Source organism: Phyllostomus hastatus, unplaced genomic scaffold (assembly GCF_019186645.2).
Source record: "Phyllostomus hastatus isolate PE091 unplaced genomic scaffold, TTU_PhHast_1.1 phas_scaffold_755, whole genome shotgun sequence".
NCBI lineage: Eukaryota > Metazoa > Chordata > Mammalia > Chiroptera > Phyllostomidae > Phyllostomus > Phyllostomus hastatus.
Genome location: NW_025334039.1, coordinates 2,871,223 through 2,884,420, shown reverse-complemented (window position 1 = coordinate 2,884,420; position 13,198 = coordinate 2,871,223). Strand labels below are relative to the sequence as shown.

The 13,198-nt window shown below is 51.8% G+C and overlaps 1 protein-coding gene across 1 annotated transcript in view; it reads left to right on the top strand.

The window, feature by feature from the left end:
- The first annotated feature begins 2,680 nt into the window (after nucleotides 1-2,680).
- BTBD11 (BTB domain containing 11) overlaps nucleotides 2,681-13,198 on the top strand; it is a 260,130-nt gene continuing 249,612 nt past the window's right edge. Inside the window, exon 1 of the mRNA XM_045826636.1 lies at nucleotides 2,681-4,388. Within this exon, the coding sequence (XP_045682592.1) occupies nucleotides 3,242-4,388 (1,147 nt within the window). The 5' untranslated portion in view covers nucleotides 2,681-3,241. The remainder of the gene's footprint in view (nucleotides 4,389-13,198) is intronic.

Below are 13,198 nucleotides of genomic sequence, written 5' to 3'. Positions count from 1 at the left end.
AGTACGGGAACCCAAGTCGACCCGGTGCCACAGAAGAAAATAAATCCACATTAAGCCCATTGCTTCCCAGTCTCTTCCTTCCCCCAGGCACAAGGAAGGCTTTTGCAGGTCCTGTGGCTGCCTGAACTCTGCCGAGTGCTCGTCACTCAAGCATTAGCAGTACATAGGTGGTAACCGAAGGTACACGAGTGGATGAGCTCATAGGGAAACGAGCAGAGGAGAGAAGGTTCTGAAGAACAGAGAAGGAGACACCTTCGAGGGTCTGGGCTGGGTGAAGAGCAGACAGCATCGAGGAAATCTCCACAGTGGTGATAATCTTGGAGCGGAACCTTAGAGGATGAGCAGTTTGCCAGGCAGAGAAGAGGAAGGCAAGTGTCCTGAGAAAATAGAACATCTGCAAAGGCAGATCCCATACAAGGGACAACGTGGTCACTTGGGAAACCAGCGAGTGATGTCAGTATAGCTAGAGCACAGGGTGTGTGTGTGTGGGGGGGGGGGTGTCTGTGTGTTCATCCACGGGTGTGCAGGTATCTGTGTAGGTCTCTGAGTGTGTCTGTGATTATTCATGGGTGTGCATGTATCTGTGTAAGTGTGTGAGCATATCTGTGTCTGTGTCTTTGTGAGTGCAAATACATATTCAGGAGGCGACAGTGATGATAAAGAGGCTACGGAGAAAGGCAGGATTCAGATCATCAAAGACCATATGTATTAGTTGGGTTTCTAGAGAATATATATATTCTATTGGTTCTGATTCTCTGTAAAAGAAAAACAGGGAAAAAAACAAGCTGGCGGTAGAGTTAGTTCAAGTCCAAAGACCTGCAAATTGGGGAAGCAGATGATGTCGATTCCAGCCCACGGGCTGGAGATAAGATGAGATGTCCAAGTTCAACCAGTGATGGGAAAAACCACGGTGGAGAGGGCAATCTATTTTACTGAGTCCATGGATTCAAATGCTGATCTCCTTTGGAAAGGTCCTCAGAGATTTAGGTAGAATCAATGTTTAAACTGGGCAATTGTGGCCCACTCAAGTTAACACATGAAGTTAGGCATCACAATCCCTTCTAAAAGGTTTGGAATACTATGGAAATGGAGTCTGGGAACAGAGTAAAGACATCAGTGAAGGCCAGCTAGCTAATACAATCTTGATATATCTAGAGGGCAGTGGGGAACCTTAATTTTTTCGGGAGGAGTTACAAGATCAGGACTGCACTTTTGGAAGATTCTTAGACTGGATGGTTTAGAGAAAGAAGGGAGAGAAGGAAACCAGTTCATAAAATATCATATAATAATAGTGAAAGTGAGAGGTGATGAAGAATGCATTAGGATGATACACAGGGCAAGGGTGGTTCACTGATGTGAAGGGAAGGGTGATGGTGGAGATGGGGTGACAGGTGAGAGACATCAAACAATTTACCGGGGAAGTCTATTGTTGAACATTCAAACCAGCAGTTCAAAAGCATGTCCTTTCTTCCTTCATCCCCCCATTTACAACAAATACTTACCAAGGGCCTATGCTTGGGGACTCCCCCTAGTCCAGTGCGCAATCTAGGCCTGTTATCAGGCTGAAACAACCTAATGTTAGGAGGGTCCAGAATTCCACAGTCTGAGAAGGGATGAGGCAGGGCTGGGCTGGGGCTTCAGTCCAAGCACCCAAGCCAGCATTGAGGGATCTGGATCTGGGCTACCTTCCTACAGGAGGGGACTCTTAAGATGAAAATTCTAGTCAGTCAGAGGAAAAGGGTTTCCTACCCCAGGCAGAGACGTTGTTGCGTGGGAGCCGGGGAACCCCTGGTGAAGAAGAGAATGGTTTCCACCCCTGTAGGTGGAGCCAAACAAGACTGCCATTTGACACAAATGCAGCCAAGTCACGCACATGTTTTATCTTTAGTCAAAAAGTAAACTCCCCTCCATGCAAATTTCCACCTGCCTGGAACCACACCCACCAGGACCGCAAAGTGGGACCTGAGCCTTCCCTCCAGCGCCCCGCACCCACCCACCCACCCGACACCCCGCACCAAGGCGTTTGAAGGATGGGCTCAGGACCTTCCTGCCTGCTGAAAGGAACCGAGTTAATGGCCCCTGGAAGCAGGCAGCTGATGTCCAGAGATACGGCCTTGTCCAGCGGTGTCATCGCTCTGGCCCTCAGCTCCTTTGGTTTCTCATTTCCCTCCACACTAGGACAACCTGGGGCTGAAAGAGGGCCGCATTAATTTGTTTGGGTACCCGAGGGTGGGGGAGAAGAGAGGAGAAAAAAACACGCTACGTGTAGGAAAGGAAGTGAAAGTCGAAACGCGGGGGCAGGAAGAGCGACCCCGGGCAGACACCGTATAAAACAGCTAAGGGGAGCATACCTCGGACCGGGGTTGGGGGGGAATCACCTGCTCAACCTGCAACCTCCCGGTTCTAGTACCAAAGCCGGGAGTCTGGGGGGTAGGGACAGCAGCAGGGGAGAAGTATCTGCGTCCCTGTGCTCGCACAAGCCCCCCAATGCACAGGCCGCTGCTCCCCACTTCCTGCAGCCTTGATCACAACCTAGGGGCGTGTGTGAAGGGCGGGGACGCATGCAGCTGAGGAGTTTAAAAAAAAAAAGGTAATTAGCATTCTTTGATCCCATTGGCTCTCCTTGGGTCCTGTTTTACATACGCCCGCCCCTCGGGCTTCCTTAGGTTTGCGGGGTTTGGCAGGGTTTGCAGCCGCCGCGGATGCTGCTGCGCTTCAGTGCGGGGCGGGCGGGCGCCGAGTGAACCCCGGGCGGGGATCCGGGAACCAAGAGCCGGGAGCCGGGAGCCAGCCGCCCGCCGAGCTGCTGCTGCTGCTGCTGCTGCGGCGGCCGCGGCGGCATCTGAGTCTATTTCCGTCCTACGAACACTGTGAGGCGGGATCCCGGTGGCTTGTGCACCCAGCCGGGCCCAGAAAGGAGAGGGTCAGATACTTTTTGTTTTATTTCGCAAAGAAGGGGCAAGTCCCAGCGTGAGCTTCCCTCCCGGCCTGGCCCGCTCCTCAGTGAGCCCCAGCTCCGGCCAGGGCTCTGGAAGATGACTCCGGGGTCTCCCCTGTGCATTCCAGCGGCGGCGGCGGCTCGGGGAGGCAGCCGAAAGTAGTAACACTTTGGTAGTAGCGACTGGTGGAAAAGTGAGCCGAGTCGCCGTGGACTCGGCTCTCCCCGCGCCCGGGCGCCCGCCGCTTCTCGCTGCTCCTTCCCCTCGGCTCTCCGGCGGCCACAGCATGAAGTGGCGCAGAGATGGCAAGAAGAGGTAAGAAGCCCGTAGTGCGAACGCTGGAGGATCTGACGCTGGACTCGGGTTATGGTGGCGCGGCGGACTCGGTGCGCTCCTCCAACTTGTCCCTGTGCTGTTCTGACTCACACCCGGCGTCCCCGTATGGCGGGAGCTGCTGGCCGCCTCTAGCTGACTCCATGCACAGCCGGCACAACAGCTTTGACACCGTCAACACTGCCCTGGTGGAAGACTCCGAGGGGCTGGACTGCGCCGGCCAGCACTGCTCGCGGCTGCTGCCGGACCTCGACGAGGTCCCTTGGACCCTCCAGGAGCTGGAGGCGCTGCTGCTGCGCTCGCGGGATCCCCGGGCAGGCCCGGCGGTCCCCGGCAGCCTGCCTAAAGACGCGCTGGCCAAGCTGTCGATGCTGGTGAGCCGGGCGCTTGTACGCATCGCCAAAGAGGCGCAGCGCCTGAGCCTGCGCTTCGCTAAGTGCACCAAGTACGAGATCCAGAGCGCCATGGAGATCGTGTTATCCTGGGGCCTGGCGGCGCACTGCACGGCGGCCGCGCTGGCCGCACTGTCCCTCTACAATATGAGCAGTGCCGGCGGCGACCGCCTGGGCCGCGGCAAGTCGGCGCGCTGCGGCCTCACCTTCTCTGTGGGCCGCGTGTACCGCTGGATGGTGGACAGCCGCGTGGCGCTGCGCATCCACGAGCACGCCGCCATCTACCTGACAGCCTGCATGGAGAGCCTCTTCCGGGACATCTATGCGCGGGTCGTGGCCTCCGGGCTGCCCCGGAGCTGCAGCGGTCCCAGCTCGGGCTCCAGCTCCGGCCCAGGCCCGGGCTCTGGCCCCAATGCGGTCCCCGCAGCGGATAAGGAGCGGGAGGCACCCGGAGGGGGCGCGGCGAGCGGCGGCGCCTGCAGCGCAGCCAGCAGCGCCAGCGGAGGCAGCAGCTGTTGCGCCCCGCCGGCCTCCACTGCCACGGCCGCTGCAGCCCCTCCGGTCGCCGCCGCCGCCGCCAACCACCACCACCACCACCACCACACGCTCCACGAAGCGCCCAAGTTCACCGTGGAGACACTGGAGCACACGGTCAACAACGACTCTGAGATCTGGGGGCTCCTGCAACCCTACCAGCACCTCATCTGCGGGAAGAACGCCAGCGGTAAGTGGCCATGCGAGTGCCACTCAACACGGCCAACTCTGTTGGCAAGTTTGCCTCGCGTTCCCCTCCCGCGTCTTCCGGCCACCCGCTGCAGTCCCAAGCTTCTGAGGGGACCGCTGAGCTGGAGGTGGCCGGAAACCGCCCGTTCCCTCCAGTGCTCTGGCTCCTAAGGTTCCAAGCCGGAGAGCGCGCGGTCCCGCCCCCAGTGCGGGGCGGGGCGGTGGCTGCCTCCTGCAGGCAGTGGGAAGCACTGAACACGCTTTTGGGAGTGGTGGAGGTGGTGGAAAGGTTTGCGATCATTTGCGTCTGGTACATATTTCTGCCACAGCCCTGTTTTGATGACCTTGAAGGTGCCAAATTCTCAGGTGTACAAGTTTGTCTCCCTGGAATTCACGAGGAGGTGCATTCTTTCCTTTGCTGCCCAGTTCGCGTACTTCCCCGCGCCCTAAGGGGTCACCGTCGGAGTCTGGGTGGAGAGGCCCCGTGACCACAAAGGCAGAACCTTTGAGAGCTCGCTAGTCGTCCAGACAGCAGGGGAGAAGTGTGTGGGGGGAGAAGGTGGAGCGAGAAGACTTAAAGGTCTCAAGTTTTTCCGGGGCAGTTTTTAAGGGTCAGAGTGCACGGCTGGTGGGTGCTGCGCAGTGAACACCCTCCCCCCCCCCACCCCTTTCCAGTTCCGACCTCCCAGTTCTTGACGCTTTTGGTGCCCTGTGGCAGGGAGCTGCAGCGGTTACCATTTGGCTTAAGGAGCGCCGCCGGGGAACCCGTGCAGGATGGGAGTGGGGCGGGGTTCTGGAGGGGGTAGGCAATGTAGGGCGTCGTTTCTAGCAGGTTCTGTCATTCTACCCGCCCCCCTCCCCCGCCCTGTTTTGGAGGAAGGAGCTGGGTGGGACCGAACCTGCCGTTCGGGAGGCGGACGGGGTGGGGCCGGGGGGCTCTGGTTTTCGAAAGCTCGAACTGGCGGCCCTGTCTGTGAAAGCCGGAGCTAGACACTTCAAAGCTTCAATTTTCCACAGGAAATGGTAGAAGCGTAACTGGAGAGTCTGAAAGCGAAATAAAACTTTGTTTTATATTTGGCGGTTTGGCCGGAGGTTGCGTGGTTGGAGCTGAAATGCAGTCTTTTTGGGCAGATTTCATTCATTTTGCTGCCCGTCCGTTTCCCGGGGCTGAAGGAGAGATGGGGCGGGCGCGGCCGGGCCTCTGGGGGTGCCAGCAGCAGCGTGCATATGAGTGTGTGAGTCTCTATGCGCGTGAGCGTGTGCGCGGCAGTGCGTGTGCGTGTGTGTGAAGTGCGCCCGTGAACGCGCGCGGGAGCGAGCAGGCGCACGGGGCGACCCGCTCTAGTAAAAGCCCTTCGGAAACCGACCCTCAGCTTTCAGTCCCTTCACCCGGCTTTGGTCACGGTTATCGTTAGGGGAGGAGAAGGAAGGAGCAAAGAGGGGGAGGAGGGCGGGGTCTTGATCCCTGAGAATCTGCGTGATCTCTTTGCCCGAGCCTTTCCCCCTCTGCAGCCAGTCGAGGGCGCAGTCCTTAACCAGAGGGTATCTTCGAGTCTTCCCGAACCCTACCCCCCCATCCCGAGATATCCTCACCCAGAGGCAAACACCTGGGAAGAAGGCGTTGGTCTTTGTGTGCGCTCCTGTAGAAGGAGGTGGGTACACCTGCACATATCAGGAACTTGGGCTGGACAGAATTATGCCTCGTTTGGAATCCTACCTCCATGAAAAGCTCAGAGGGTCTTAAATTTTCTTCCCACTACGTGTGCCCATCACCCTTGCTTTTAGCTACCCATCACAATGGTTCTTGACTCCTTACTCCCCTCCCCCCAGCCCTTATCCCCTGCTGGAGCTGGCACCTCCTCTTATTTTTCCCCTCAATGTTTCCTTTGGCAGAACAGAGCGGTCCCCTTAGGAGGCTCTAGTTTGGGAATCTGGGCGTCCTGCTCTGCCACTTTCTGCCAATCTCTTCAAGTTACGGCTTTGGGTGGCTCGCTTTCCTTCTCTGGACCCCAGTCTCCTATCTGTGAAATAAGGGGGGAGATCTGTGAGACACCCCCAGGTCCTCCTGCAGTGCCCTGTGTTCGTAGCCTCCATATTTTTTTCAACCTGGTTTTACTTTTATGATCGTTAGTATCTTTTAAAGACAGTGTTTGTGTTTATCCTTTTTGGAGTAAGTATAATTTAAGGAAGGAGAAGCCCACAGCGCTGGTTTTGGGCAGGGTGAGTGTGTGGTGGTTGGGGTTTGCTGTCATCACAGCCTCTACCACTCCGCAGAGCTTAACTCCTGGGTTTCAGGGCCCCACCAGCCATCTCTCAGTATGAGGTACACTCTGGCTTCATTGTGATCTCCTCATCTCTCTTTCTTGGGCTTGTTTAAAAGGGCAGGTCATGGAGGCAGTAGAGTTAAGGAAGGAGCGATAAATTTCTCCCATACCTGAAACAGACATGAAACACACAGCTATTTCTTAAACTATTTTTTTGCATGGCCGTCTTTCTGATCTGCAAACCTTATGAAAGAGCTCATGCCTTCCACGATCAATTTTTTTCCCCTTTGACTCAGTAGATCACTTATCCATTCCTTTGTGAATTCATTTGTTCGGCAATATTGATGGAGCAGTTACTAAATCTAAGGACTGAGGAAGTGGCGAGGTGCAGAGGCGATTAACAACGAACACGTGCATCCAACTCCACTCTCTGTGTTGACCCATCTGACCTTCAGCATTGCCTTAAAACCGTACTGATATTATCCCCATTGTACAAAAGAGGAAACTGAGGCATGGGAAACTTAAGTATCTTGCTTAAGTTTCTTGCTCCTTACTGACAGATGAATTCCCTGTCGTGAAGTCACTCTTCCCCGCTTCATCGCCTACACAATTGAAGAGACCCTTCACAACCCGACATTCTTCCTGTCTCAGTTTATACACCTTTTGTTTCTACCCAACGGAACTGGGCAGCACCAGATTTTACATCTTCACATCCCCTGCCAGGCCTAAGAGAGGGCCCGTAGTACACAGCTGGAGCTTATTATGCCTGTTGAGCTGAGCAGGCTCTGGTGTAATAGTACACGGGGATGTCCTGAAAGCTATGGCTTGTGAGTTTCTTCACGTATCTTTTCAAGTGTTGTCTTCTCTGCCTTGGTTGCCCCTTCTTCCTGCCATCTCTGCACCTGTCCACCCTTCCAGTTTGCTGCCAAGGCCTGAAGAATCATGAAACGAGTCACATGGGACTCAACTCAGAAAATAAAAGATCATTGGCTTTAAGTGAGGGCTTGACCACTCTCAAAAAATCACAGGCATGGGCTGAGGGTGTGAACTTTCTGGTGACTGTTTTACACTTTAAAGCTGTTTTTTTTTAAATGTTGATTTTTAGCCATTTTGAAGAGCTGGGGACCCCAGTGAGTGTTGCTTTTAAATTTTGGTTTAGTTGGTTTTGCTCAAGTTATTGAATAAGTGAGGGATGGACAGAAGTGTTTCCCCATGCTGGTGTGTGTGCTAGTCATTTCGTCTCAAACCCCTTCGGGGCTGGCCAGTTCCCACTCATCCTTGAAGACTTGGCTCTGGAATGATCTTCCTGGCATCTCTGTGAGGCCTTCCTTGGTGAACCCCCTTCCCCACCCACATGCCTGGCTGGCCCTTTCACAGCCCTTTCTCCATTCCTTGACAACCCCGACCCTGTGTTAAGTGTTTCCGTATCATTGGTGGCACCGCCAGTGCAAGCTCGTGTCTTATCTTTGTATCTCCTTCCGCATCACTCAGTACAACACCGAGCACTTTGCAGATGCTGCGTACTGTTTGTTGAATGAATGTAACCAGCCCATCAGATCTGTGGGATTTAACATTTGCCCATCAACATCTGTCTGTAAAGGCTTTTGAAGTCAGACCTCTTGGATTTGAATTTCGAGGCTGCTGTTTTCTAGTTGTGTGTTCTTAGGAGGGTTATCTAACCTCTCTGAGCCCCAGTGTCCTCAGCTGTAAAATGGAAGTCATAATTATGAGGATTAAATGTATACAAGGGTATTACAGTCTGGTGCCTGACACATGGGAGAGACCAAAATGGTGATAGTCGTTTAAATAGTGCAGACACTATTGTATCTCTTCTTTCTGTCTCATCCGGATTAGTTGGTCCCAATGCATTCAGTGGATGGAGCCAGCAGATTTCTAGCTGGATCCCACTTCCCAATAATTCCAGCATCAAGTAATTCAGTGTTCCCATCTCAGGGATATACCCCGTGGGCACACCCCCATTGCCTAAGTTACAAAAAGACTGTTTTGGTCAGAGGAAAGTAGTTCATTTTATTTGTTGTATTTTTTTAAAAGGCATTGTGACTGAAGGGGCACCAGGGAACTTTCTGGGGTGTTAGAAATGCCCCTTATGTTAATACGGGTGTGGGTTCAAATGCATCGCCTTGTAAATTTTAGATAGGTGCATTTCACTGTATTGCAAAATATACCTCAGTTAAAAGAAGACATACAAAAAGAGAAAAGCCATAGGCATCCTTGAATGAAATTTTGTTTTAAATGCAAGAGACTCTGAAGGGAAGACTGGAAGAGGCAGAGTTGGCAGGATAAAAGGGAGAGACCTTCACACGAAGAAAGTTCTAGCCTTGAATTTTGGCTCTGCCACTTTATAAGAAGTGACTTGATTTTTGCTGAATTTGGTTTTCTCATATGTACAGAGAGGATTACCAAAAAAAAAAAAGAGAGAGAGAGAGAGAGACAAAGGAAGAAAATTCAAACCTACCACATAGACTAATTAAAAGTATTAAATCAGATCAAGTATGTGAACACACTTGCCACATAGTAGGTACTGGATAATAATGGCTTCCTTAAGAATAAAAAAGCAGATTATTCAGGCTGCTGATAATAATAATGCTCTGGGGATTGTGAATAGTCTCTTTCATTTCAGGGATCCCCAATCACTTTGTAAACATTAATTAACATAAGCCCTGGTCTCTCCAACCCTTGCTCGGTGGTGGGGTGATTTGGGGGCCTTTAGTTTTACTGTTGCCCCATAGATTCTGATTCTGCATGAAATATCCACTCGGCGGTTTTCCTGCCCCAGACCGTCTGTGCTGTTTTGGGGTGCATCGGCACTGTGATGGACAGAAATGTCTCCACAGAAGCCTTGCTTCTTACACAGAACAGCAAAAGCTATCTCAGGAGCTAGCCGCAGCGGTGTCTGTGCTTACAGAGCACGTTTTTAATTAACTAGCTCAGTGTAAATTAAAACTTGGAATTTGGGTCAGCGGAGGGTTATTTGGTTTTCTATGCAGACTTGCCAGTTCTGTGCTGGGGCCTTTGCAAGTAGGGTCTTTCCTGAAACATAAGACAAAAGGTAACGATAGAATAAAACAATGGGGGACCAACCTGGAGACCTGAGGTCTGGGGTGAGCTTCCTGAAGGCAAATTTGAGTAGGAGGGAGGCCTGTAATTCTGGGTCAGCTGTTGTTTGTGACCTGGAGCCAGGCATGAAACTCACCTGTAAAATGGGTCTGATTATCATCTACTGAGATGTAAATATAAAATAGCAAAGGGCTTCGGAGTTGGACACAGCGTGACTTGAAGTTCCCCTGTCTGTAAAATGAGTATCATAATAACTACAACCTGTATAGTGCTTATTATGTGCCAAGCACTGTCTTAAGAGCTCTGTGTATTATAATCATCACAGTTACATTAGCTATTGTAAAAAAACAACCCCCGAATCTCAGGAGCTTAGTACAATAGAAGGTCATTTCTAACTCAAGTCCGATTGGTGGAGGGATAGAGTGGGAGGAGGCAGGAGGATCATTTAGGTGACAAGACTGAGGGAGAGCTTGCCTTCTTTATTGTCAACACGTGGCCTTCGGGGTCTTCCTCGGACATTCATCCAGCCAACAGGTAGAGGAAGCAGGAGACTGTGGAGAATGAATTATGGGCTAAGTCGTCAAGGGACCTCATCACTTGTGCTCATGTATCATGGGCCCCTGCCATCAAACAGCTGTACGCATCCTTCCTACACACAAAACATGTTTCCCTTTCCCCGAGGGAGGAAACTCATGTTCTGTCTGATCAGTGCTTCCAACTTAAAGGCCAGGATCTTTGGGTAAATCTCTGTCCTACCTGTTGGACTGAGTGTGGCTCCTCATGGTCCAGCGACCCATGAGCCAAGAGAGACATGTTATCTGTCACTTATTGCCATATTGAAGAATAACCTGTTAGGAAAAGGCAATAGTAAAAGACACATAGAAGTCACTGGCTCTTAGTAGTTACGAAACTTGGCGACTCGGGCACTGTGTGCCCTAGAAGTGGGTGGAGTCCCCTGCCCAAGCCAGCCCCCTGTGGGGAAGTTCCTGGTTCGTTGGTCTCCATGCTCCTGGCTCTGCCCTGCGGGAGGTTTTTCTTTACCATTCTTCTTGGCCACACCCAAAGTGGTCTCCTTAAAGCTCTAAATCTTTTGTAACCTAGCTCCTGCCCTTGAACTTTGGAGGCCCAAGTTTTAATACTGTAAGCACAAAAGATTTAAAATCCAGGCGTACGGATTTTGCCAATGCAGCTCTCACAACTTAGAATCTTCGCTATGATGCCTAGTGCGCCAGTCGCTACACCCAAAGTTACTTCCCAGACCTCATTCGGAAGCCTGCGTTATTTCTGTTTCTTAACTCTCTGCCTCTCTTTTCCTCTCAAGTTAATGGCAGCTACCTCGAGGCCATCAGGCTTAGCTGGGAAGCTTCTGCCCTTAGTTTGATATTTCACTCACAAGGCTTCTCCATCGTTTATCTGATTGTTTGAGTTGTCTTCTTCAGCTCTCCACTCTTTCTTTCCAGTTTTATTTGCACACTGGCTAATTGATGTCTGAGTTCCCCTCTTTCCTTAATACCATGCTAAACTCAGCTGGGAAGAATCACCTTACAGGCTCAGCAGGCATGAGTTCTGCCTTCTAGGTTTTCGTAGATTATAGTTTAACCCAAACTATTACCACTGCCTAATGTGGGTCTCCAGTATTCCAGTCTCTAATGTCATGATGCGCTCTCTAACTTCTAAGCCAATGCCCATGTTTCAGGACCCCACTATGGTACCACTTACCTGATTAGTGAGTGTAATGCTAGCTGTTGTTGCAGACAAACCCTACTATCTGAGGGCTGAACACAGCACAAGTTGTTTTCTCACTCATGTTTGAGTCCAGTTGAGAGCAGGGGAGGGAGGCACTCTGTCCCCTTTATCGAGTAGAAGGCTTCAACTAGCATGCCAGAAAACAGACGTTCAGGATTTGACCACTTATTAGCCATGTAAAACCCAGCACGGGCAAGTCACCTAACCTCTCTGTGATTCAGTCTTCCCCTTTGTTCAATAAGAATAATACTAAAACCTAATTTATTGGGCTATTAGGGAGTGCCTGACATGTAGAACTTGCTTCATAAATGTTGACAACGTTGCATTTTATTATATTCATTATGACCTTTTCTACAGGCACTGTGTTAGATGTTAAGCAACGTAATCCTTGCCTTCGTGGAGATTGCAGGCTGGTAGTGCACTATGTTTTTTCGTCAATTAATCGTGCAGATGTAAATTTACCCCTGGGACGGATGCTACAAAGGAAAGATGCATGGGGTTTTAAGAGTCCTTACTGAGGCTCTTGATGTCATCGGGAGAATGGGAAGGCTTCACTCAGGAAGTGAGGCTTGCGTGAGGTCGGAGCATGGCTCATGGGGTTGAAAAGGTGAAAGAGCGCTCCCTGAATGCAAACAGAATGTGCAAAAGGCCTGTGGCAGAAGGGAGCACGGTAAGAAGGAGAGCGGCCAGTGTGGCTACGATGGGAGAAGGCAGTGAGGGGAAATGGCTGGAGCTGGACCTAGCACCTGTCAGATTAAGATGTTTGTCTTTTCCCAAGGACACTGGAGAGCCTTCGAAAGCTTTAAAGGAGTGATGGTGTGATCAGATTTGTGTTCTAGAAAGCTCGTGGTAGGCTGTGGTGTGGAGAGCAGACAGGAAGAGGTGCGTGAACATGGGAAGGCCAGGTAGGGGCTATCACTCCCATCTTACAGCAGAAGCATCTGAGGCTGTGAGACATTTAGTAACTTTCTCCGAGTTGCCAAGACAATAAATGGCAGAATGGGGATTTCAGCTCAAGTCAAATTCTACCTTCTTCCCGCCCATGTCACACCTCATCCCTAGGGAGAATTTGGTTCAGCGCTTACATTTTACAGGTGGCGAAAGCAAGGCCTGAGCACGACACGGCCTGGCCCGCGGTGACACAGCAGAACCGGAGTCAGTGCCCCAGGTTTCTGCATTCTCAGCTCAGCTCCTGTCCACTGTGATTCCTTGCCTCCTGCAAACCAGATCATTCCTGGGAGGCAGAGTGGGGTGAGAGGATGGCTGCCTGTCACAGCAGTTTTGGAGACGAGTTTATGACTGGCTATAACATCTCCGGTTTTACTGTGTATCTCACAGGAAAGGAAACGCTAGTCTGGAAGCGCACGGAGGTCCCCGTTCGCTCATGGCCGAGCCGGTGAAAGTGATTACTGGGAGGATCAGGTGTGCTCAAGGCAGAACCAGACTAGCAGCTCCCCAGGGCCTTGACATCTGAGCGCAAGCCGGAGGGGCAGCTTGGTACCTCAAACTCAGTGCCAGCCTCGGAGAAGGTGGAGGTTGCTTGGACCAACTGGGTTTCTTTTTTTTTGAGGGCAGCCATGGGTCATCGTTTCTCTCTAACCCCAGCTCACAGGACCACCCTGGGGGTCAGCACGTGCCTGAGAAGCATGCAGACACAAGTCACCTCTTCTCTCTCCATTCATTATCAGCAGTATTGGGGAACAGGACAGCTCTTTCCGCCCTC